The 26002-nt window shown below is 42.4% G+C and overlaps 1 protein-coding gene across 1 annotated transcript; it reads right to left on the minus strand.

Annotated features, from left to right (window-relative positions):
• Positions 1 to 12815: 12815 nt before the first annotated feature.
• On the minus strand, positions 12816 to 14525 carry TFDP3 (transcription factor Dp family member 3). Its single transcript, XM_050775824.1, has one exon. The coding sequence runs from the start codon at positions 14410 to 14412 to the stop codon at positions 13192 to 13194; it is 1221 nt and encodes a 406-aa protein (XP_050631781.1). The 5' UTR covers positions 14413 to 14525; the 3' UTR covers positions 12816 to 13191.
• Positions 14526 to 26002: the final 11477 nt, after the last annotated feature.

Consider the following 26002-nt stretch of genomic DNA (forward strand, 5'->3'; position numbering starts at 1 on the left):
CAATGATGAGAACCATGTAAGCGGCTTAAGGAAGAGTTCAGATTATGGAGTGAACACATATGGTTGGGGGTTTTCATAAATGCTACTTTGGCTGAAGACATTTCACGCTATGGGGAAAAAGCCACCACCACTAAATCAAGAAGAAAACCATAGCCACTGAGTAAACAACAGTGAAAGGAATGCTAGAATGGGGGACAATTTTCCTAAATGCTCTATCTAAATTCAAACAATGCAAGGTTTCTTTTTTTTCTGAAATACACACTCTCCATTTTGATTTGTATGTCTGAATTGGTGCAGCTAGGTATATATCAAATTCTTTGTCGATGAAAGATAGCCAATCCTTAAAAAAAAATTTCTTCCTTATTATAAAGTTAAATTTACCCTAGCACCATCTGAATTCATGTGCAAAAGAGCTCTCCTTGAATGAGAACCAGTGAGCCTCTGGGATTCATGTTTTCACTCAACAAATAACTAATGAAATCCTACTGTGTATCAGGTATTCTAAGAAGGGAAGGGTGAGAGAAATAATCATGAGTAAGAAAGGCATGCTTTCTGCCTTCAGAGAATTAACAGTCTGGGGAAAGAGACAGAGATCTAAATGGACAATTGCAATACTGTGTAATATGGGAAGTACAGGGTGTATGTGCGTGAGCATCTAGCCTGAACTTGGGGTTGATTTTGGATACTGGAGAATGTGATGTCCAAGGTGGGACCTGAAAAATGAATAGGAGTGTTTCGCTTAAAGGCAGCAGCTTGCAGGAAAAATTCCAAGCAGAAAGAAGTGTACGGACAAAAGCAAGAGGACATAAGATCTTTGTGGAACTGAAAAAGATTAGGCAACCTAGGGTGGGAAGGGGCGGCTTGTGGGGAGAGAGAAATGAAGCTGGGGCAGAACCAGACCATGAAGGATCCTGTAAGCTGTGATGAAGGGGAGTAACATGGTCAGCTTTCTATTTTAGATTAGTTGGCAGCTGCAAGGAGAATGTGTAGGAAGCGAATGAGACAGGAGCCTGAGAAGCTTGTTGGACTACTCAATTCTAAGCAAGACAAGAACACCTTAGGGAGGCAGCAAAGGAAACACAGAGAAATGTGTAGATTTGTGAATTAGTTAAAAGGTGGAATCAAAAAGACAGAGTGGTTGATTGGATATGTTGAGTGAGAGAGAGAGAAGGGAGTCCAGGTTGATGCCCACAAGAGGGCCTCTGGTGAGCACTGCTCAAAGGACTAGGAGGAGCACAAAGATGTTTATGATCTAGTCCCTGTCCTCAAGGAGCTGATAATCTAAGAGGCAGAGCTGCTGTCACATACCGTATCTTCGTGTACATTAGAAAAGATGCTCCCTCCAAGGGTGGCTTGGCAGGTGGATTTCAGCCCCTATTTGTCCCCTCAGCCAGGCACATTTATACAGGGCACAACTAGAACAACTGAATTTGGTGACCTGTTTACTTAAATTATATAAAAACCCTGGCAGATCGCTTGAGTCCAGGAGTTTGAGATAAGCCTGGGGAACATGATCAAATCCCGTCTCTACAAAAAACACAAAAATTAGCTGGGCATGGTGGTGCAGGCCTGTAGTCCCAGCTAATCAGGAGGCTGAGGTAGGAGGATTGCTTGAGCCTGGAGGTCAAGGCTGCAGTGGGTCATGATCATGACACTGCACTCCAGCCTGGGTGACAAAGGGAGACCTTGTCTCAAAAACAAAATAAAAAAATAAAAAAATTCCAGACTCTCAGTTAATTCTCTCCAGGATCAGAGGAAATAACTGGAAAGGGAAGTCAAAAGATTGGAAACTCCTGGATTAGGCAAAATAATAAAAAGCAGACCACTACATAGGCCTTATCTCTAAAAGGTGAATAATGAATATTATTTTTAATAGACAATACGATAATAGTAATCTAATTAACCGTCGGTTTGGAGTTTTTCTCTTTTCAGAGCTCCTACAGCTCCTAAAGATAATAAGGTCTGGAACTTATAATTTCCAGCATAGCACTGATGTTATTTAGAGTAACAACACTTTTTAAATTTTATATCCTGCTTTTCAGTCCACAAAGCACTTTCATATACATTTATCAGATAAATGCATAATACCTTTGTGAAGATGATGATCGTTGATGATTCCCATTTTAGGTTGAGGAACTGAGGCTCAAAAATGTTACCTGACATTTCAAAGTCCACACAGCTAGCAAGCCAAACTAGTACTCGAAACCCGGTTTTTGATTTTAAATTATCTGTTCCCGCAAACCCCCAGAAACCTGTGTGTATCTCTCCCCATGCCCACCCACCCACCCACCCATTATGTCTGTAAGCTCCTGAAGGGCAGGGGCCACATCTCATGCTTTCTGGTATTTCCACAAATCACCAGGCATTCATTAAATTCATCCCACAAACATTTCTTGAGCAACTACTGTGTCCCAGGCCATGTGCTGTGGGACTGGGGCTACAATGATGAACCAGTCACTGCCCTCAAGTAACTTATAACCAGAGGAAAGTGACAAGTAAACAACCTGTTACTTAGTGTGGTGTCTTCTATGTGCTACAATAGTGTTTGCCATTTATTAAGCACTTTGTGTATGTCAGATACTGAGCTAGGTGTTATCTCAGATAATACTCAAAACAATCCAACAGTTGGTTCTATAACTGTTCCTTTTTTTCTTTTAACAGATGAAAAGACTGAGACATAGAAAGGTGTTGTAACTTGCCTAGGGTCATACAGCTAGCAAACAGAAGTGCCAAGATTTGAGGCTTGGTCTGTGTGACTCTTAGCTACTATGTCATGCTAGGTCTAATAGTCGACCTTATATACTGGATGGGAAACAAACCCTGAACAAAAATGATCTCTCTCTATTGCTTATTTCAGGCTTGAAACAGTCCCTTTAGTAAATAGAATTGTGTCTGAAGAGCTTACCCCGCATCACAAGAAGGCAATAGCATTACTGAGGTTGTATTTGTGCAGCTATATCATTCCAGCAACTTAAGAAAGACAAACACATTTAACCTCTTTTCCACATTTAATCAATCAGCAGCAACCCATTATCAAAATAAAGACTTGGATTTATATTAATGTCATCATCTAAATTAAAAAGAAGTACACTCAGAACTCGAGTTTGGGTCCCAGGAGACAGGCACTTCAAAAATGAAATGACTGTCACTCATTAGTTATTTTATTTCAAATACTCGGCCCCATAAACATTAGCAAATATTTGACAGAAATGATTTCTGTTGTATATCACAATGAAATCAAGACCACTGAAACGTGTGCAAAGAAAACAATTCTCAACTTATTTTAATTACCCAGGGACTGACTGATTCTGATTTGGCTAAAACAGGATGGACCACATATGATTTTCCATATTCAATCCATTTTTTAAGAAATCTCAAAATTTCCAGTGAAAATGACTATCTGGAACAAGTAATAGTCACATTAAAACCAGAGGGAAAAAAGGCTTGATGTCTCTTTTTAAAATTTTCACTTATTCCACAGTAAAAGATAAAATAATGTTAAATAACATTTAAAAAAAAAAAAGAAAAGAAAAACTCTTACCCCTGATTTCACAACCTGAACACAACTCATTTTTTTGTGTTTCTATTTTAGGCCTATCCATATGTAACTATGTTCTCCATAACTGCATTCATAGTGAATATACAATGTGGTATTTTGTTTTTGTTGTTGCTACAGTCTTGTCAATTATTATTTTAAAATTTTTTCATTGGTTGCATCAATATTCCGTAGATGAGAGGGACCATAATTTATTTAACTATTCCCCTGTTGTTAAATGTATAGGTTGTTTCCAATTGTTCAGAATTATAAATAATAGAGAAATAAACAGTTCATTCAAGCAGGGCTCTTTTCCCCATACTTTTGGATATTTCCTTGCAATAAATTCCCAGAAGTGGAGTTACTGGGTAAAAGCATGTGAGAATTGTTCAAGGCCGTAGAATCACATGGATTGTTGTGGGGCTTATCTCTTATCCTTCAAGATCTAGTGCAGTTTCCCTCCCCCACTCCTACATACACTCTAGGCATAGTCTCTTATTCCCGTATTTGAGCATTAACGATACCTTGGATATACCTCATTTGTGGCAATCATGGGGCAACATTAGTCCACTTACTTACGATCACTAAGATGCACTTCCTTGTCTGTAAAATGAGGATAATCATATCTAACTCACAGAGCTATTGGAAGGATTAAATGAGATAATGTCTGTACAATCCGTAGCCCAGTGCTTGGCATGTAGTCAGTGCTTTAAAAATGGAAACCATTATTATCATCACATTGTATTGCAATTGTTTACCTGGCTATTTGACTGTGGGCTTTTGAGAGGAGGGATAATGTTTTGGTCATCTTTGTGTCCCTAGTATATATACAGCACAGTGCCTAGTGCATAATAAGCATTCCACTAAAACACTTAAGGAATGGATGGATAAATGAATGAATTAATGAACAAAATGAATTTTCATTGAAAAACTACACTGCCACCAGCGCTGTTTGAAAACGTCAGTTTTGTACAACCTTACCAGCATGAGTATTTATGCTTGATTTCTATAAAGAAAATTTATTTTTTTAGCATACCCAAGGCTATCTCTCCCCACTAATGTGAAAAATAAATAATACTTGGGGAAATTTTTCAGATTTTTATTATGCTGAAAAGATTGAGAATACAGTCTATAGCTGCAGTAGCCACTAACCACAATGGCTATTTGAACTTAAATTTTATTTTTAATAAAAATAAAATAAAATTTAACATTTATTTCCTCAGTCTCACTAGCACATGTGAAGTGCTCAATAGTCACATATGCCTAATTATGGCTATGATACTGGACAGTGCAAAACATTGTATTAGATAATGCTGGTCTATAATCCAAAAATAATTTTCTGCTTGGTTTTGGAAAGCATTTCCTAATAAATTTGCAGTAGAATTTATTTGAAAAGTTGCATTTGATTTAGACCAATTTTAAAAACAATTAATATCCCCTGAGCATCTACCAGCTGTAGAGTGGGAGAATATGATCATGGAGCTTGAGAAGTAGTCAGAAGAAGTCTAAATGATATTAAAAATTTACCATACACCATCCTGGCTAACATGGTGAAACCCCATCTCCACTAAAAATACAAAAAATTAGCCGGGTGTGGTGGTGGGCACCTGTAGTCCCAGCTACTCAGGAGGCTGAGGCAGGAGAATGGCGTGAACCCGGGAGGCAGAGCTTGCAGTGAGCCGAGATTGCACCACTGCACTCCAGCCTGGGCAACAGAGCGAGACTCCGTCTCTTAAAAAATAATAATAATTTAAAAAAATAATAAAATAAAAAAAATTTGCCATATGGTTCCTCAGAAACAAACATAGATTACTGTATGATTCAGTAACTCTGCTCCTAGATATATACTCCTCACAACAGCAAAAAAAGCTACTTTTTTTCAAACTAGGTCTCGCTCTGTCACCCAGGCTGGAGCGCAGAGGTGCGATCAGAGCTCACTGCAGCCTCGACCTCCCAGGCTCAAGTGATCCTCCCACCTGAGCCTCCCAAGTAGCTGGGATTACAGGCACATGTCACCACACCTGGCTAGAAAACAGGTACTTTAACAAATACATGTATCACATAGTCATAAGCAGCACTATTCACAAAAGCCAAAAGGTGGGAATAGCCCAAATGTTCATCAACGGATATACAAAATTGTGGTATACCCATACTATGGAATATTATTCAGTTATAAAAAGGAATGAAGCAGGCCAAGTGCAGTGGCCCACACCCATAACATCAACACTTTGGGAGGCCAAGGCAGGCAGATCACTTGTGACCAGGAGTTCAAGACCAGCCTGGCCAACATGATGAAACCCCATATCCACAAAAAATACAAAAATTAGCTAGGTGTAGTGGCGTGAGCCTGTAGTCCCAGCTACTCGGGAGGCTGAGGTGGGAGGATTGCTTGAACCTGGGAGGCAGAGGCTGCAGGGAGCCAAGATTGCACCACTGTGCACTCTAGCCTGGGTGGCAAAGTGAGACTCTCTCTCAAAAAAAAAAAAAAAAAAAAAAGGAAAAAGAAAAAGAAAAAAAGGAATAAAGTACTGATGCATGATGCTACAACTTGTATGAAACTTAAAAACATTATGTTATGGGGAAGAAGACACCAAAGATCACATATTGTATGATACAAAATACGCAGAATAGGTGAATCCACAGCAAAAGAATGAAGATTGGTGGTTCCCAGGGGCTAGAGGAGGCTAGACATGGTGGAATGGAGAGTTATTATTTTTGGGGTCTGGAGTTTCTTTTGGGGTTGATGAAACGTTTTGGAACTACATAGAGGTGGTGGTTGCACAACATGAATGGATTAAATGACACTGAATTTTTCACTTTAAAATGGTTCTCTTTATGCATGTGAATCTCACATAAATAAAAAACACCGTAGATGTTCCACAAAGTGAATACCTGGCACACAGATAAACTGTATTATTATTCAGACCATAAAATGGGAAATGGTTTCTTCAGCTGGACTTTTGTGGAGCAGGCAAGTTGCAGACTAGGAGAGGTGAAGCCTCAGGGAGCTTTTAATCATGGCAGAAGGCGAAGGGGGAACAGGCACGTCACATTGCTATTCTACATAGCAATGCAAGAACAGCCTAATAGGCATAACTTCTGTGAGTTTTCTGGAACAAACACAGTATCCTGTATAAGTGGAAGCAATTATTGGGAGAGGAAGTAATAGGAATTTTCCACCAGGAACCAGCTTTTAGCTATAACCAAGGAGACCAGAGGGTGGGACTGAAGCTGGTGGGAATGGAGAGATCTTTGCTTGCTCTGGGTTCCTGTACCACTTGGGGAGATTTCGAACTTTCAATTTGGGCCAGGCACGTGGCTCACGCCTGTAATCCCAGCAGTTTGGGAGGCCCAGGCAGGCAGATCACTTGAGGTCAGGAGTTCGAGACCAGCCTGGCCAACATGGTGAAACGCCATCTCTACTAAAAATACAAAAAAAAAATTAGCCAGCTGTGGTGTCGCATGCCTATAGTCCCAGCTACTTGGGAGGCTGAGGCAGGAAAATCACTTGAACCCAGGAGGTGGAGGTTGCAGTGAGCCAAGATCATGCCACTGCACTCCAGACTGGATGACAGAGCGAGACTCCATCTCAAAAATACAAAAAAAAGAACTTTCAATTAGAAAGCACTATTGAGATGCCCTTGGTCCTGGATTTGGTCTCTGTGCAATCCAGTTACCTCAGTTCTCTTAATTTGGTTCCCCAAAGTTCTTATCCTGGTAGTTCATGCCCTGGCATGCAAGTGCCCTAGAGACTAGTTCTGGCTATGTTTGTGATTTACTGAATGACTTTGACAAGTCTTTTCCTCTATATTGGCCTCAGTTTTCTCATCTGCAAAAACATTGGTCTAAAAGGCCCAGTTTTCAAGATAAGCTGGTTTTCAGGATAAGTTAGTTTTCAGGATAAGCGCACCATTTTCTTCATGAATTCAAGAAAGCTAAACCATTTTATCTTTTTCTCCAAGTAACTATCTAAAGAAACTGAAAAGGCGGAATGGCACATATGGCCAATCAAGACTCCTCCTCAGAAGAAGGCTTTTTATATGATTAAGCTACTTCTTTAATACTCCTACAGTGTCCTCCCCAAAGGATATGGATAAAGCCCTGCAAAGTAATTCTGTCTGTCCCTTGAGACCTAAATATGCTACTTCATCAATAAGTGGGGGACTCAATTGTTCTCCCATCAGTGGCTCAGCCTGCACTGAGCAGTCCAGACTTCGCTGGCCAGCCCCACATGTGACCAACATTATACTCACAGATGAAAGACATACCTCAACCTACCAACTGATGGTCAACAAGGAGCATCCTTCAGCTGAAAACCAGAACCACTGATTAGAGGGAGAAAAAATAGGACTGGGGAAACAAGTCCTTCTACCCTGGTTAGAAAGGGAAAAGATAACTGGGTGCTCACACTCTTCTGGTGGGAAATAAGAAGGTGGCTGCCGTATTGGGACTGACAGGGGGCTAGCAGGACCAGAAAGCAGCTAAGATTCTGGTAAAACTAGACCTGTCTCTGGGACTACAAGTAAATTACGGCAGCATCAGGAAAATATCCACTATGGTAACCTGATTTGAGTGTTGCACGTACTCTTTGTAAAGCATTCCCTTGGTGTTTTCTCCTTAATTTAAATTTAAAAATACATTTTTAAAGAAAATCAGGTCAGGCCGGGTGAGGTGGCTCACAGCTGCAATCCCGGCACTTTGGGAAGCTGAGGTGGGCAGATCACTTGAGGTCAGGAGTTCGAAACCAGCCTGGCCAACATGGCGAAACCCCATCTCTACTAAAAAATACAAAAATTAGCCAGGCATGGTGGCGCACACCTGTAATCCCAGCTACTCAGAAGGCTGAGGCAGGAGAATTTCTTGAACACAGGAGACAGAGGTTGTAGTGAGCTGAGATCGTGCCACTGCACTCCAGACTGGGAGACAGAGCGAGACTCCATCTCAAAAAAAAGAAAAAAAGAAAAGAAAAAGAAAATCAAGCAGGGCACAGTGGCTCACACCTGTAATCCAAGCACTTTGGAGGCTGAGGCAAGCAGGTCACTTAAGGTCAGGAGTTTGAGAATATAAGCCTGGACAACATGGTAAAACCCCATCTCTATTCAAAAGACATGCACACACACAAATTAGCCAGGAGTGGTGGTGCGCATCTGTAATCTAAGCACTTCGGGAGGCCAAGGTGGGTGGACTACTTGAGGTCAGGGGTTCAAGACCAGGCTGGCTAACATTGTGAAAACCCTGTCTCTACTAAAAATACAAACAATAGCTTGGTGCGACGGTGCACACCTGTAATCCCAGCTATTCAGGAGGCTGAGGCACAAGAATCGCTTGAACCTGGGAGGCGAAGTTTCAGTGAGCTGAGATCGCACCACTGCACTCCAGCCTGGGTGACAAGAGTGAGTCAGGAGAGATGGGAGAGGGAAGCCAGGGAGAGGAGGAGAGGGGAGACGGGGAGAGGGGGAGAGGGGAAGAGGGAGGGAGGAGGGGGGAAAGGGGGAGAGTGGATAAGGGGCAGCAGGTTTCAGCTGTCTCTGAAGGAATTCCCCTAAAATGTGCTCTGTTGGCCAGGTGTGGTGGCTCACACTTGTAATCCCAGCACTTTGAGAGGCCGAAGCAGAAGGGTCACTTGAGCCTGGGCAACATAGTGAAATCCCATCTGTACAAAAAAAAAAAAAAAAAAAGCTTGGAGTGATGGTGTGTCCCTGTAGTCCCAGCTACTCTGGAGGCTAGGCGGGAGAACTGCTGGAGCCCAGGAGGTCGAGGCTGCAGTGAGCTATGATTATGCCACTGCACTCCCGCCTGGGTGACAGAGCAAAACCCCATCTCAAAAAAAGCGGGGGCTCTGTCCACACTAGGGCCAGACCATTAAAGAAGAAACATGTGGGGAATCCTAATGATCACAGTAGTAACGACTGAAGTGAGAGAAGCTCAAGGGAAAGAACCCAAAGGGCTTGAGTCACCCCACTGGAGCAGTCCTCCTTTGCTTTCTGGTAGATCCGCTTTCCATTTGTTCTGCTTGCCTACAACCCTGGAGAACTCTGTGCTTTGTTTTAATAAAACCTCCCCACTCTCTTCCAGTGCCTTCCTGCCTTCTCTAACTACAAAGTTCTTTATGAAGCCAAGGGAGGCATTACCTTCTTGTATGGAGTTAGACTTCATAGGTAAGCCAGTCTCTCTCTCTCTCTGCAATCTCCATTTATGAACATGGCTACATTTCTTTTAAAGAAATATTCTTTGCCTTCAAATATTTTTTCCTACTTAAAGCATTTCAGCCTTGTCCCCAGTTGAAGTTCTCTCTTCCTGCCCACCAACCCCCCGAACATGTTCCCAGGCCTTGCCACCATGTAAACCCGTAATCTTTTATACCACTATCCATACTGGTTTATAAAACAGAGGTATGCAACACACTGGAAAGAAAAACGGCACCTGTCAAATACCAAACCCTATGAAATGCCTGTGCAATTTCACTTTTCACCTAGTAAATATCCAATTATTTTCCAGAATAGCTCTTTCCAGAATTCAAATCTGTTTCCATTAATATTAAAAGTTTAGAGGTCTGGGAGAACAGGAAGTGGATGATTAAAAGCAGATGGGGTTCATTATCTGGTTAATCACAATCCACTATTTCCCACCCCTATTTGCCTCTCCCCCTCCCCCAACACCATGTTCTGCCTCAGCAAAGGTCACACTCAAATTCTGCAAATAAAAACTTATCCTATAAAATTTCAAGAGTGGAGCTCTGTTTTGGAGGGCTTGAGACCAGTATCGTTATAAATTTATTTCATACCATTTTTGCCAGGAAAGGAAATATCTTCCCAAGTATTGATTATCATTCTATTGCACAGAAAGGATGCCCACTATGCTTCTTAGAGTCAGGTTCTGCTTGAATGTTAGTCATAGCATATTTAGAGTTGGAAGTGTCTCTTGGAAATTCCCTGCCCATTTATTAGATGGGGAAACTGAGACTGAGAGAAGAGAAGGGATTTGCTGAAATTGCACCTCCAGTTAGTGGCAGAGCTCGGACTAGGCCACATTTCAGTCCCAGGCATTGCTGGTGTGTGGGAAAAACACCAAAAGGGCCTGACTGGAATGAATTGCAGTCATTTCTCTGTCTACTACATCTCCACAGGCCACATATTCATGGCTCATCTTTTATTTGCTGCCCTGAGAATTGGACTCAAAGGCAAAGCCAAAATGGGTATTTTAATGCAAAGCACATTAGGAGGCCAGAAGGCAAAAGGAGGTACCTTCTGGGGCTGCTGGCTGCACTTGGCTGGGAAGGCTTTGCTCCAGACCTTAGGAGACTGCTCATTTGGATGCTCTAGGTGTGCACCAAGGGGAAGGCAGGTCAAAGGCTGAACACTGGCTATGGCAGTGCCCACCCCTTCATGGAGTCCACATCTGATAAGCAGGGCAAGTGGAGTTATGTGGCATGTCCCTTGGAGGTGAGGAGCAGCCCTCTCAGTGATCCAACGTTCCTCAGAAATTTTTAGGAACTGAAAGCCTTCCAAAGTGGGGCAACTATGTTAAGAATTGATTGGGGGGGGGGAAGGCATGTGTTTTTCGGCATGGTTTGGAAAAGTTTTCAGACAGGACACAAAGAAACCAACTCAAAAAAAAAACAAGGACCAGCCAGTGCCATCACTATACACAGATGACCTTGGTAACGTCTTCTCTACTCCCAAGACTACTCGAAACCATCTCTTAGATGTCTTGTATGTTGCTGGTGAGAATTTCACAGCCTCTGTGGAAAATCTGCCTGGGGGTTCCTCAAAAGGCTTAATATACTGTTACCATATGACCCAGTAATTCCACTCTCAAATATACACATACTCAAGAGAATTGAAAGCAGAGATGTGAACAGATATTTGCATACTAATGTTCACTGCATTGTTACTTGTAACAGCCGAAAGGTAGAAACAACCCAACTGTCCATCAAGAGATGACTGGATAAACAAAAAGTCTATCCATACATACAATGGAATGTTACCCATAAAAAGAAATGAAGTACTGATCCATGCTACAAGATGGATGAACCTTGGAAACATTTTGCTAAGTAAAAGAAGTCAGTCACGGTCACGTGTGGTGGCTCACACCTATATTTCCAACATTTTTGGACTCTGAGGTAGGTGCATTGCTTGAGCCCAGGGGCTCGAGATCAGCCTGGGCAACATGGTGAAACCCCATCCCTACAAAAAATACCAAAAAAAATTAGCTAGGTGTGGAGTAGCTGTAGTCCCAGCTACTCGGAAGGCTGAGGTGAGAGGACTGATTAAGCCTGGAAGGTTGAGGCTGCAGTGAGCCATGATCTTTCCACTGCACTGCAGGCCTGGGCAATAGAGGAAGACCTTACCTCAAAATAATAATCATAATAGCCATTCTAATGGGTATGAAGTGGTATCTCATTGTAATTAACTACCTGCCCTCTCTTATGGGTCTTACGGTCTTGCTTTCACAGTGATTACTCTAGTGTCTATTTTTTCTTGGAGCTCTGGACAGGTCTGCATATGGTTGGAAAGATGACCCTTTGTGAAACTGTGCTTGAAGAAAGCAACAGCTCCCTCTGCTGCCCCCAGCCACACTTTTGGTACAACTTTCTCGCATTAATGAGTCAAGATCTCGCTACCTAGATTCTGACCCAGTTTCTTCTCACCATACCATGACACTGCTGTAGGCTCCACCACTGTTCTATCTCACAGATTTGAAAAAGGAAAACCTACTCATCTTGCTTCCAGTCAGCAAATGATTCCTGCATAGATAGATGTACCTTGATTGCCAGCTGGGAGCCTTCAGCCATCCTGTCTTAGCTCGTTTCCTGCTCCTATAACAGACTGGGTAATTTATAAAGATAAACAGATTTATTTGGCTCATGGTTCTGGAGCCTGAGAAGTCCAAAGGCATGGTGCCAGCATATGCTTGGCACCTAGTAAAGACCTTCCTGCTGTGTCCTAACATGGCAGAAGGGCAAGCAAGCATTCAAGACAGAGAGAGGAATAGGGTTGAAATTATCCTTCTATCAAAAGTCTATTCCTATGATAACAGCATTAATCCATTGATGAGGGCACAGCCCTCATGGCCTAATCACCTCCTAAAGTCCCTACCTTTTTTTTCTTTTTTTAAAGATTAATGGTGTTTATTGTTCTGAAAATAGAATTCTGCCATTTGCTTGGGGCTCTGGACACTGCACAACTGAACAAATGGAAAACTCAGAGTCTTGCTATGCATCAGTGGGGGTGCCATCCAAACCCATGGCAAATAAACGGCATTCGGTACTCACTGTGCACAACAGGAGAGCATTTTATTTTCATGGATGTGGATGAAGTACAATTTCTTCAGTAAACTCAGCAAAAACTGTTAAGGTGCAACAATGAACTCTGCATTTAAAGAAAAATAGAAAATGAAAACACAAAATCCTAAAAAGTAAATAAAGGCTCTGCATCAGCACACTGGTATCAAAACACACATCAACAGCACGTCTTAATCATACGGGAAACAATCCTTGCTTATCAGAGGTGCATATCTAAATTCTACAGCTTACCAATATCTTCTTGAGAGTAGGCAAAAAAGAAACAGAAAACCTCACATTTAAAAAAAAAAAAAAAAAAAAGTTTCTTTTCCCTAAATGTTTTCCTGAAGCTGAATTTGAAGGGGAGAGGACGTCAGTCATCCTCGTCATTCTCATTGAAGTCATCATCGTTGTTGTCCTCCTCCTCCTCCTCCTCCTGGACTGCTGTGGTCTCCACTCTGGAGCCATGGTACTGAGACCCATTAGAGCTTGTGGCCGGCATCCCATCCATACCGTTGGTCAGGTCACTGGCAGAGGGCTGCGTGCCATTAGACGTGGAACCTGCCATCGTGAACACACCTCCAAAAGTTCCCTGAGCCATTTCTGTCACGTACGGCTCCAGAGTCTTTGGGACCAAACTTCTGGCCATTTTAAGGTCTTCAGCAGAGCAGCTCCCGGACTCTAGCCCAAAAGTCATGCCCATCCACATCAACACTTGCATGTCATCGTGGATTTCAAATGAGTTGTCAAACTTAAACAGATAATCTAATTTGTCGTCAGAGATGCTGCAGTTGATAACGGTCTTCTTGCTAGTGCTGATGATGATGAAGGGCAGGTGGATGACTGAGTTGGGCGGCAGCTGCCGACTGACCTGTTCCTCCACATACCGGTTTCTCAGCACCAGGTTCTTGAAGGCAATTTGCTGTAAAATAAGTTGTTGAAGTTCAGACTGTTTCTGCTTTATTCTTTCAAGTCTCTTCTGTCTTTCCACCTGTAAGTTCTGACAGTTCTGAGCCGAGTTTGTGGTTGGACCAATCCACTTGATCTTCTTTTTCTCCCTGGAGATGACATTCATGGCCATCAGCACGTTTAAGGCATCGTAGGTGCGCCGTTTTATGTTATTCACGTCATAAGCTGACTCGTTTGGTGAGACGTGGTCGCTGGCAGCTCTGAACTTGGCGACCAGCTCGCCCACCACTTCCTTGCAGGAAGTGGTCCCTTTCCTCTGCACCGTCTCCCAGACCTTCATGGAAAGATGGCTCAGGCCCATGCCATTCTTCTCTCCTTTCCTGTTGTGCTGCCTGGCCCACCGAGGTGGGGAGTAGGAAGGCTGGTTCTGAGAGGCAAAGTGACTGCTGGGTGGGCTTGGGATTCCTACCACAGGGATGTTTGATGCTGCCGGTCTCTGAGGCATACCAATTACCACTTGCTGGTCAATACTGACACTGGACTGTCCAAAGGTTTTCGGCAAGAGCTGCTTCCCGAGCGGGTTTACGGTGGAGGGGTGAACGGCCACGGAGCCACTGGTCTGGTTCTGGTCTATTAAGACCTTGAGTTCTTTGTTAGCTTCAGTTAGACTGATATATTTTGCCATGTTACCAGATTTGGGAAATAAATGCGATAAATGTTCACCTTCCAGAGAAGAAAAATAATTCTTCTGCGCCGAGTGTAGGGCTGGCGTGGCGTGCGCGGCGTGAGGTGCGCGGCGTGAGGTGCGCGGCGTGAGGTGCGCGGCGTGAGGTGCGCGGCGTGAGGTGCGCGGCGTGAGGTGCGCGGCGTGAGGTGCGCGGCGTGAGGTGCGCAGCGGCAGGCGATGCTCCGTGTAGTGCGCCTGCGTGCCTTTTCACGCCTTCAGCCCCTCCTCCTCTGGGCCTGCCTCTTAATACTGTTACGATGGTAATTAAGTTTCCAACACATGAACTTTTGGAGGACACATTTAAACCATAGCACATCCTAAAGGGACTGATGAAAATCAGACGTGTAGGCCTCTGCAGGCCCATCTATCATTTCTTCCCAGCCATTGTCTCACAAGAAGCTGGATCTGGGCTCTTGCAAGGATTATTTCTTCACCTGCTGGTCAAGAAGCTTCTTGTGGAAGAATCCGGTTTTTGTCTCTCTACCCAAACAGCTACACTAAGGCTTCCTGAGTAGATAGAGATGGGAAAAGGGAGTTAACAATATACGGTAACATTTATTTGTTGGGCTGTGGTACAATCAATAGACTAAGTCCACAGCCTATACTTCACTTTGGAAGGTACACACATTGCCAATGAGAAAGAGATCTAAAGAGAGAACAGGACAAAGCCCAGCAGAAGCAGAGGCCTGGGGCAGTCTCTTTCTCCCACCCTTGGTCTCAACTCTGCCTCACTCGCCAAGAGTCCTAATAACCATGCCACACAGGCTCTGTGTCTTCAGGCCTGCTTCTCTAGTCCACAGCAACTTCCTCCAGCACCTGGGCTCTGGAAATAATGCATATGATTGCACACATGCATATACCTCAGCCTCAAACACACAGAGGTGCTATCTCACTCACCTCGGGCTGCCATAAAAAAATACCATAGACTGGGTGGCTGAAACAATAGACATTTATTTTCTCACAGTTCTGGAGGCTGGAAGTCCAAGATCAAGTTCCCGGCAGGATTGGTTTCTGGTGAGGGCTCACTTCCTGGCTTTCAGATATCTGCCTTCTCACTGTGTCCTCACATGGCAGTGGGGCTTGGCGAGATCTCTTTTAATAAGGACACATCCTGTCGTGTTTGGGACCCACCCTTATGACCTCATTTAACCTTAATTACCTCCTAAAGACCCTATCTCCAGATACCGTCAAATTGGGGTTAGGGCTTCAACATATGAGTTTTAGTGGGTAGGGGGACAAAATTCAGTCTATAGCATTTGCTAAACAGAACCAGAGCTGGACAGTAGTGAAAGAGGTAAAACAGATATTATTCAGGAACTATTGCACTGGGGCAAAGAGACCTCAGGATAGAACTGGCCTCAATTCTTTTTTAAGGCGGAGTCTCACTCTGTCGTCCAGGCTAGACTGCAGTGGCACGATCTAGGCTCACTGCAACCTCCGCCTCCTGGGTTCAAGCGATTCTGCTGCCTCAGCCTCCTGAATAGCTGGGATTACAGGCTCCCGCCACCACCCCCGGTTGTGAGCCACTGCACTGGCCTGGGCTCAATTCTAAATGCAGTAAAGGCAAGAAGATTTGTAGTCAAGGAGCAGAGTGAAGTGGTCAGTGGATGAAAAATTACTAAGAAGATACATCAAGGGTAGGTGAATTCTTGTTAAACCAACTTAACAAGATTCTTGCTAAAGGCAGGCTGGGGTGATCAGATATCAAGGGTGGGGAAGAAGAGTGTGATCAGATATTGAAGGTGATTGAATATCAAAAGCTGGGGATTCTCACTAAGGTGACTTAAGCTAAACTCTTGATAAAATTAGACTTAGCAAGGATGAGGTCAAAAAGAGGGCTTAGAGGAGCCTGTCTAAAGTTTAGTTAAGGAGAGAGTTTTAACCCCTCTGGTTCGCCCCAAATTTATGTTTTCTCACATGTAAAATGCATTCATTCCATTCCAACAGTCCCCAAAGTCTTCACTCTTTCCAGCATCAACTCTTAAAGTCTAAAGTCCAAAGTCTTACCTAAATATCATGTAAATTATATATTGGTGAGACTCAAGGTAAGATTCATCCAGAGACAAAATTCTTCTCTAGCTGTGAACCTGTGAAACCAGACTAGTTATGTGCTTCTAAAATACAGTGGTGACAGAGGCATAGAATAGACATTCCCATTCCAAAAGAAAGAAATCAGAAGAAAGAAAGGGGTAATGAGTCCCAAGCAAGTCCAAAACCTAGCAAGGTGAATTCCATGAGATCTTAAGGCTCAATAATCTCTTTGGTTCAACACTCTACCCACCACCTGGGTGGCAGTGTCACTTTCATGGCTCTGCTAGGGCCCTGCCCCTTCAGTTATCAGAGAGGGTCCAGCTCAAAGGATTGTCTATAAAGGCTGCCTTGACCCTGAGGCACAGGGCAGGGTCATCCTGACCCACTGAAACTGGAGAGGTGGTATCACCCTTTGAAACTGAGGTAGAAACAGCTTTGCCCCATGGGCCTGTGGTAGAAGTGTCAGCCCTGATTATCTATAAATGCCTTCATGGTTATTCTTATTTTTCCTTGAATAACAGTGCAATTAGCAGCCAAAAAGCTAAATGTTCTGCTCCTGAGAATCCAAGAACTTCAAAAGTCTCCCTTCATTCTGTGTAGCTTTCTCTGTCTCCTTTAGTTCAAACTAGTGGTGTTTTTGCTCATATAATCCCACTTCTATTCCTGGCTTCTGCTGAGATGGCTGATTAAACTCATGAGTCCCACCCACAGTCTCTTCATCAAACGGTTGTCCAGCTGTAGGGTTAGTGTTCTCTTCAGGACAAGTTTCGTTTTTTGCAATATGGATAGGCTGAGAATATTCCAAGTTGTTAAGTTCTGGTTCCTTTTTGCTTAACAATTCCTTCTCTAATTCGTCTCTCTCTTCTTGCATTTTATTATAATTAGTCAGGAGAAACCAAGCCAACCCCTCAACACTTTGCTTAGAAATCTCTTTAGCTGAGTATCCAATTTATTCAATTGTATGTTCTAACTTCTGCAAAACACTAGGACGCAGTTCAGCCAAGTTCTTTGCCACCATATAACAGAAATCACCTTTCCTCCAGTTTTCAATATCAGGTTCTTTATTTCTCTGTGAGACCTTACCAGGATTGCCCTAAATGTCCATATTTCTAGGATGTGCCACAAGACTCTAGTCTTTACCCATTACCCAGTTCTAAAGCCACTTCCACATATTTAGGTATTTTTTACAGCAGCACCCCACTTCTCAGTACCAAAATCTGTCTTACTGTATTTGGGCTACCATATCAAAATACTGTAGACTGGTGGCTTAAATAACATACATTTATTTTCTCACAATTCTGGAGGCAGGAAAGTCTTAGACCAAGGTTCTAGCAGGATTTGGTCTCCGGTGAGCACCCTCTTTCTATATTGCAGATGGCTACCTTTTCACTGTGTTTCTCACATGAAAGAGAGAGAGAGAGAGAGAGAGAGGGAGAGAGATTGATTTCACTTATTGTAAAGACATAGTCCTTTAAGATTAAGATTCCACTCTTGCGATTTCATTTAATTTTAATTACCTCCTAAAGACTCTATCTCCAAAAATAGTCAAATTAGGGGTTTGGGTTTCAGCATAAGAATTTTCAGAGGATGCAATTTAGTTCATAGCAGGTGCTCTGCTGGTTTTTTTCTCACTGCCCTGTGGTAGCTGCAGACAGGTAGGCTTTGCTGAGCTCATTAAGCATTGGTAGAACTTCTCAGAGACTTTGCTCAGAACATAAGGCCCCAACAGAGCAAAAAATGGCTCCTCACATCTAAGTGTTGACATGCTTACCAAGTCTCATCAAGGCTTCCCATTCTAACATTTGAGAGGCCCAGAGCAAGAATAAAAACAGAGCATATGCCTGATAATTAAAAATTTTAAGTCAAAGCAAAAAAATTGTAAAATATGTTCTATCTTATATTTTGACAACTCTACCTTTATAAAAACAAAATCAATATGTGTAAAGTGATGGTTTTAATACTATTGAAAGCACAATATCAAAGATGACAATTTAATTATGATTCTGCATGTCTGAGTGTTCTTATGGGCTAGCAATATATGGATGAGTAATAATGTAAAGACATACATATTTCAGGAATTATTTTCTATTCCACAAAATTAATTTTTGTCACCTTCAGCAAAAATCACTGTGTTATTCATTGCTATAATAGTAAATTTTCACATAATGTATAATTTTCAGTCATGATCCAAAGCAGAAGTCAGCAGATTTTTTCTGTTAAGGGATAGATAGTAAAAATTTGAAGCTTTGCAGACACCATACAGTCTCTATTTCAACTACTCACTCTGCCATTGTAGCACAGAAACTATAATACTCACCATGTAAACAAATGGGTGTGGCTGTGCTTCAATAAAACTTTATTTATAAAAATAGGCAGTCCACTTGTGGGCCATACCCCTGAGCTAAATGAGTAAAAAATAAAATGTAGGATGGCATCAGCAAGATGGCAGAGTAGGAAATCCAGCCCTCCTTGCCCCACAAAAACAATGATCTAATAACTACCCACGAATGCAAATACCACCCAGGAGTTTGCCCAGGGCTCGGCAAAGTTAAAGTTCATCTAGTCCTACAGAGCAAAGCAACCACTCAGTACTTAGAAGAAGAGAGGAGGACAGATTTAGGAAGAGACTTTTCCTAACCTCTCATGGCAAAGGAGTCAAATATTTTAGCCCAATAAAAGGGAAGGTGGCTTGTCCTAGTGGGTTAGAGGGTGGCCTGCCAACCAGACGAATTCCAAATCCTTGCTGTGTGGCTTGGGGAAAGTTGCTACACATTTCTGTGCCTCAGTATCTTCACTTAGAAAATGTTAAGCCTCCAGGTGCTCAATAAAGATTCACCCCTTCATTTGCATAAAAGAGTTTGAGCATTATTTGGTTATCAATTTAGCTTTTGTTTTAACATCTGCCATTATCAATTTCTCTTTAGAGAAATTTCAAGACCTTCCAAGATTCCACATGGCTTAAACAGAATGCAAGTTGTCAAAACAAAACCCTCCTGGCCCTTCAAGGGTACATGAGGGAGGGCTGAAGAAGGGTCTGCTGGGTGCCTCACCTTCTAGGCCACTTGGGCCAGGATCCTGTATGTGGTATTGTTTGGATGAGATTCCTGAGCTCCTCTTGGCAATATCAGAAAATATGCCCATGGTCCCAGGAGTCTCTGGGATTGGTGGTGGTCAGGAAGGGAGGGGATAAGAATTTGATGCTACAGGCTGGGTGTGGTGGCTCATGCCTGTAATCCCAGCACTTTGGGAGGCCAAGGTGGGCAGATCATTTGAGGTCAGGAGTTTGAGACCAGCCTGGCCAACGTGGTGAAACCTCATCTCTACTAAAAAATACAAAAAGTAACTGGGTGTGGTGGTGGGCACCTGCAGTCCTAGCTATTCGGGAGGCTGAGGCAGGAGAATCACTTGAACCTGGAAAGTGGAGGTTGCAGTGAGCCGAAATTGCACCACTGCACTCCAGCCTGGGTGACAGAGCGACTCTGTCTCAAAAAAAAGAATTTGATGCTACAAAAAAATAATTTTTCTCGGGAGAAGGAGAGACATGATGAGAGCTGTCTTCAAATATCTAAAGAGCCATCCTGTAAAAGAAAGCACAAACTTGATCTTTGTTACTCCAGAGGAAAAAATTAGAAACAGCAGGCAGAAGTTACACAAACGCTGGTTCCAGCTCAATTTAAGAAAGTCATTGCTAATGACTTAAGTGATTCAACAAAGAAAAGGGCTATTCAGGCAGTAGTAAACTCCCTGGGCAGGTAGTATTCAAGCAGAGGCCATGTGTCTATCTGCTAGGATGCTACCAAAAATTTTATTGGCCAGATGGACTGTTGGGATAAATGTTCTTTCTAAAGATCCTTCTAACACCATAGGAGTCTCTATGCATGCATGGGACAACATCAAACTTAAGTAGGCTCAATCTCATAGGGCCTCAACTAACTTTACAGAATTTAAAAATCTGATTACTGCGATGGCATGCCACTTTGGGATTATGTCATTGTATTTTCTTGAGCAAGCTCAAAACATTTTGCACGTCTTTTTCCTATCATCTGGCATTGTAGGCAAGGCATGATTCTCTACTGATTGTGAAACAAAGGTCCCCAAAAGATGTAACTTCCGGGAGTCATACTGAATTTGTGGGGGAATTTAAAACAGAACAGAAGTTTCCTGACCCACAACCCAACTCCAGTGACCACCCTCACAATGCAAAACAGGCTCCATTGCTCTGGGATAGAAGAGGCTAACTTGACCAATTTGGAAATCCTCTCACTGTGTTGAGATGAGTAGAAAACAAAATGTGGACTTTCCATGTTCAAAGTCTATTTCCTACTGGGAAAATGAGACATCTGGTTTGTAGTTTAAAAAGATGGATCCTGAGGGATCTGTGACAATAAATTGCTTTTCTAAATCTGCCTTTTAGAAATTTAAACACACATTCATCAGAAAAATATGGGTTGGATATGCAAAAACCTGGGATGCTGTTGGATTGGCAAACAATGAGAGAATCTTAGAATAATGGGATAGAAGAGATTTCTAAATGTTTGATTATCTGTTCTGTCTTCCCTCTAGCCTAGCTATCTTGCCTCCATCAAGCAAGAACTCTGTAATGAGGGCCTATTTTTTTCTCAGCACCTGTTGTATTGGGTGGCAGTTAACAAAAAGCAGGCCAAAAATTAGTCAGTTTTCAGTAAAATAGTCATATTATGCTGAAGAAGATATCCTATGGGCTAACCTTGGTCTAATGACATGCAACTACAAGGAACATCAAGGGGCCAAACTGCAATTAACTGTGAACCCCATTGTCTTCTGGGAAATAGAGAAAAATTCCATTGTGCCCACTGAGTATTATAATACAGGGTTGAGCTGAGAAGGGTGGGTGTGGGAGATACAGAAAATATATGGACAGGGACCCCTCAATTAAATGGCTTACTGTTAATTTTGACTTTTCTGATTAATTTCTATGAATAATCCATTTTTGCATTAAAGTTACCTGAAACAAAAATGTGGCTATATCAGAGACCTTAGAGATGCCTTGTTCAAGGCTGGGTGTGGTGGCTCATGCCTGTAGTCCTAGCACTCAGGGAGGCCTAGGCAAGAGCATCACTTGAGCCCAGGAGGTCGAGGCTGCAGTGAGCTGTGATTGTGCCACTGTACTCCAGCCTGGATGACAGAGGGAGACACTGTCTCTTTAAAAAAAAAAAAAAAAAAAAAGTGCTGGTTCAATCTCTCAAGGCATGCATGTGTGGGTATGTGTGTGTTGGTTGATCACTCATCAATGGATGTTTATAAACACAGTCCTTCACTAACCACAAGTTGTCAGTCTTATAGCCAGACTGTCAGTTCTAGCGTTGGCTCACTTGGAAAGAGGCTCATGGAGACCCAAATCCAGGCCACCTCTGGAGCAGAGGCAGGCTTGGGAAAAATTAAATAGTTTGTTCTACACTTCAAAGGAGCAGAAAGAAGACTGGTTTCAAGAATCTAAGAGGACTAAAACAGATTTCCATAAGAAAATTCAATTCGAGTTGTAAGGAACTGTAGCTCTTTTTGAAAATCAGTGAATCACTTGGAAAGTATGGACCACAGATTTTTTTAAAGATGCTGATAAAATGTAAAATTTGAAGGATGGCTGTATCTTTTCATTCAAAGAGTAAGTATAGATCACAGGTTAAGTATATATTTGCTTAAATTTCTATAGCAGAAAACAGGAAAATTAAAAAGCTTTTAGTGTTTTGGCAAAATTAGAGGTAAATATTTTTAAAGTATTTATAATGGAATACTAGATAGCTATTTTTAAAAAGAATGAAATCTGAGTGAAAAATATACAAATTCTTTGTTGTTTTAATTTAATTTAATTTATTTAATTTTTTTTTTTTTTTTTTTGAGATGGAGTTTTGCTCTTGTCACCCAGGCTGGAGTGCAATGGCACAATCTTGGCTCACTGCAACCTCTGCCTCCTGGGTTCAAGCGATTCTCCTGCCTCAACCTCCCAAGTAGCTGGGATTACAGGTGCCCACCACCACCCCCAGCTAATTTTTTGTATTTTTAGTAGAGACGGGGTTTCACCATGTTGTTCAGGCCGGTCTTGAACTCCTGACCTCAGGTAATCCACCCTCCTTGGCCTCCCAAAGTACTGGGATTATAGGCATGAGCGACCACGTCCTGCCTGTTTTAATTTAAGTTCCAGAATACATGTGCAGGACGTGCAGGTTTGCTGCATAAGTAAATGTGTACCATGGTGTTTTGTTGCACTTATCAACCAATCACATAGATATTAAGCCCAGCATGCACTAGCTATTTATCCTGATGTTCTCCCTCCCGCTACCTTCCCGACAGGCCCAGTATGTGTTGTTCCCCTCTCTCTGTCCATGTGTCCGTGTGTTCTCATTGTTCATCTCCCCCTTATAAGTGAGAACATGCAGTATTTGGTTTTCTGTTCCTGTGTTGGTTTCCTGAGGATAATGGCTTTCAGCTCCATCCATGTCCTTGCAAAGGACATGGTCTGGTTCCTTTTTATGGCTGCATAGTAAGAATATAGGAATTACTTGAAATATTTTTGCATCTAAGTTTGAAGTTATTTCAAAATACAATTTGTTAAAAGAGTGCTCTAACTTTTTTTCAGAATACACGAACAAGCAAGTTCATAACAGTACTATTCATAATAGTCTCAAACTGAATGTCCATCAACAGTAAAATGGAAAAATAATGTGTCACATTTCAGTAACATGGAATGCTACACAGCAGTGAAAAAAAAAAAGTACAGCTACACAAGGTGGATGGATTTCACAGACATACTGTCCAGTAGAAGAAACAAGACACAAAGATACACGTTATATGATTCTATTTATGTGGAGTTCAAAAAGAGGCAGAACTAAGCTCTGGTGATGGATGGCAGAATGGAGGTTATCTTTGAGCAGGGTGTGTTGACTGAATGAAGGGGCTGTGATTTCCTGGAATTATCACAATTCATGGAGCTTTCAGGTGGAATTTGAGCACTTGCCTGAATGCAAACTGGACCTCCATAAACAACAATTCAAACTTTTTCGAAAGGAACAAAAGGCATCATACTTGACATCTCCATCTTTGGCTCTTCTTCCCCTATTTGTCATTCCTCAGATCCATTATCTCATATTTTATCCTTTTGTGTGTTCTGAGTTCTAACAAAGACAGCATTTATTTATCCCAGTATGGTAGTGTGGGCTGTGCACCTGTATGTCTGCTTCACCAGATTGTAAGTTCCTAGAGGACAAGGAGCATATCATAATCATCTTATCCCCAGTATGTGGTAGACACCTGGTCCCAAGCCTTAGAGACCTTACTCTGGCCCTTCCCTAGATGTAGCCCTCATAGAAGCAGGAATCCACTGGACCAAAAGAATGTGTCCAACCAGAGTCCATGCCCTTCCTTTCTAGTGCATGCTCTGGCTACTCAGGTCCTGGGAATTCTCTGGCTAAAGGGCCTTGTGCCTTCTTTCAGGCCTGTGTGGGTCTCTATCCCCAGTACATCCTCCCAAGGGTGGAACCCCTTGGACAGGAGGACCGGGGTGTTTGCCTGCATGTGTGAGAGGCCCCTCATAGCACAAGATGGAGTTGGAGTGGAAGAGAAGGGGGTCAAAAGTCAGGCTGGGAGCTGGGAGCCTAGGACCGCCCCATCTGTCCTGTCATGTTTTGGCATGAAACTCTGAGAAATTCAAGAATTTAAAACTTGATCCTAGTTTCCAGATCATTATGAAGATATGCTTTTTTGTAAAGGTAGGAGAACAGAACACACTTTATTAAATGCTGTTAATTTATAACTTGCAAATCTTCAGGCATATGGTAGGTGGAGCTGAGTCCCTTTGTACATTTGCCCTGGGCCCCACATATGTCATGGGCAGGCTTGTCTGACACGTAGTAGCTACTCGATACATAATTAGCTAAATGAATAGCATGGGCTGCTATTCGCATTTCGGATTTGCATTTCTATCACTGGCTCTAAATGTGATTGCATGAGTAAGTCCTATCCACTTATTCCAGAGCAATTCATATCACTGATAATGACATATTAAAGATGACTACATTTTTGGTTAATCAAGCTAACCTGCCTATTCCCACTACCACCACCCAGATACACACAAACATCCATGATAAAAGTTTTGCTTTATTTTCTGTTTATCACATTCAAGGATTGTTCTAGCCTAGAACTGGGTTTCTCATTCCTACTTTATGATCCTTTATGCAATCAATTGGCACATGTAAAGTTTTTGAAATTCTTTTCCTTTTACTTGCATTCAAGGGCTTTAAACAGATGGTTGCTGCTGCAGATCTAGCCTCTGAGCAAGGCACGCTCTCCTGGGCTTCTGATTGCTACTTCTAGGTGTGGGGCATGTGTGGAAAGCTTGCATTTTAATCTAGGTTTTAGAGGTGGTGAGAAGTATACCTTGGCAGAGAGGAAAAGGGAAGACGTTTGAAATAGAGGACCTGGAGTCAGTACAGATGCAGTAATAGAATGAACATGTTCTGGGTGAATGACAGGAAGCAGAAGAGCTTGATGAATGCAGAGTGTCTGTAAAGGCATCTGACTGGTTCACAGGCATGTCCCCAGCACCTAGCTCAGGGCATAGCACGTAGTAGGCACACAATAAACATGAACTGGATGAAAAAATTAAATGAATCAGTGATGTGGGGAGTGCAGTTGTGAAAAAAAGAGATTGAGGTGTGTGTTTGGACTTGGTGCTAAAGGCAATGGGGAGTCACTGAAAATTATTGAGCAGAAGAGTAACTTGGTAATGAAGTGTTTTAGGAAGATGTATTTGACATAAAGGAGATACTAGAGGCAAGGAGTTCAGGAATAGAAGGTTTCAGTGATTTGCTCTGCTTTCCCTAGTGTCATGTATCGCTTCTGTGATTTTCATCAAGTGAGATCTCAATGCTGGACGGAAGAAAGAGAGTGATTGTGAGTCATCGTTCAATTTTCCATGTTCTAGATTTTGCATTAGCTCCTTATTGCAGGGCCTGGATTTGGAGCCATATGCCACATGACATGTTTTTCATATTGAGTGAATCACAGGACTTAACACTATGGAGGCGAAGAGCTGTCCATCAGAGTAATCGAACCCAATATATGGAAAGGTGTTTATGACTCATTGCAAGGACCATTTTCTAGCCTGCAATGTGAATCACCAAATGCACTTCACAGCCCAGTGTCTTTTGTATCGGCCACTGGATTTCTGAAGATACGTTTCCACAGAACTAATTTGCAAACACACAGCAAATTCCAATAGGAATATTCCATGAATGCCTTAAATTGTCAAGAGCTCCCCACCCAATTTACTTGAACTAATAGAATTGGCACCCTTTGCAGTATTTGCACTGGAGCATGCACACTGCTCCATCAAATGAGGTAGATACAAACGGATGTGTATTCTGGCAGCTCAGCAAAACCTGCATAGTGCCCAGAACAGAGACAGTACAGCTCTATGTCTCATAGCCCAGAGACCAGGTTAATAACAAAAGCAGTTACCATTTATATGCACTTACTATATGCC

Source organism: Macaca thibetana, chromosome X (genome assembly GCF_024542745.1).
Source record: "Macaca thibetana thibetana isolate TM-01 chromosome X, ASM2454274v1, whole genome shotgun sequence".
Taxonomy (NCBI): domain Eukaryota; kingdom Metazoa; phylum Chordata; class Mammalia; order Primates; family Cercopithecidae; genus Macaca; species Macaca thibetana.

Coding starts and splice junctions, on each gene's coding strand:
- TFDP3 (XM_050775824.1), bottom strand. CDS start 14,412: ATGGCAAAATATATCAGTCTAACTGAAGCTAACAAAGAACTCAAGGTC.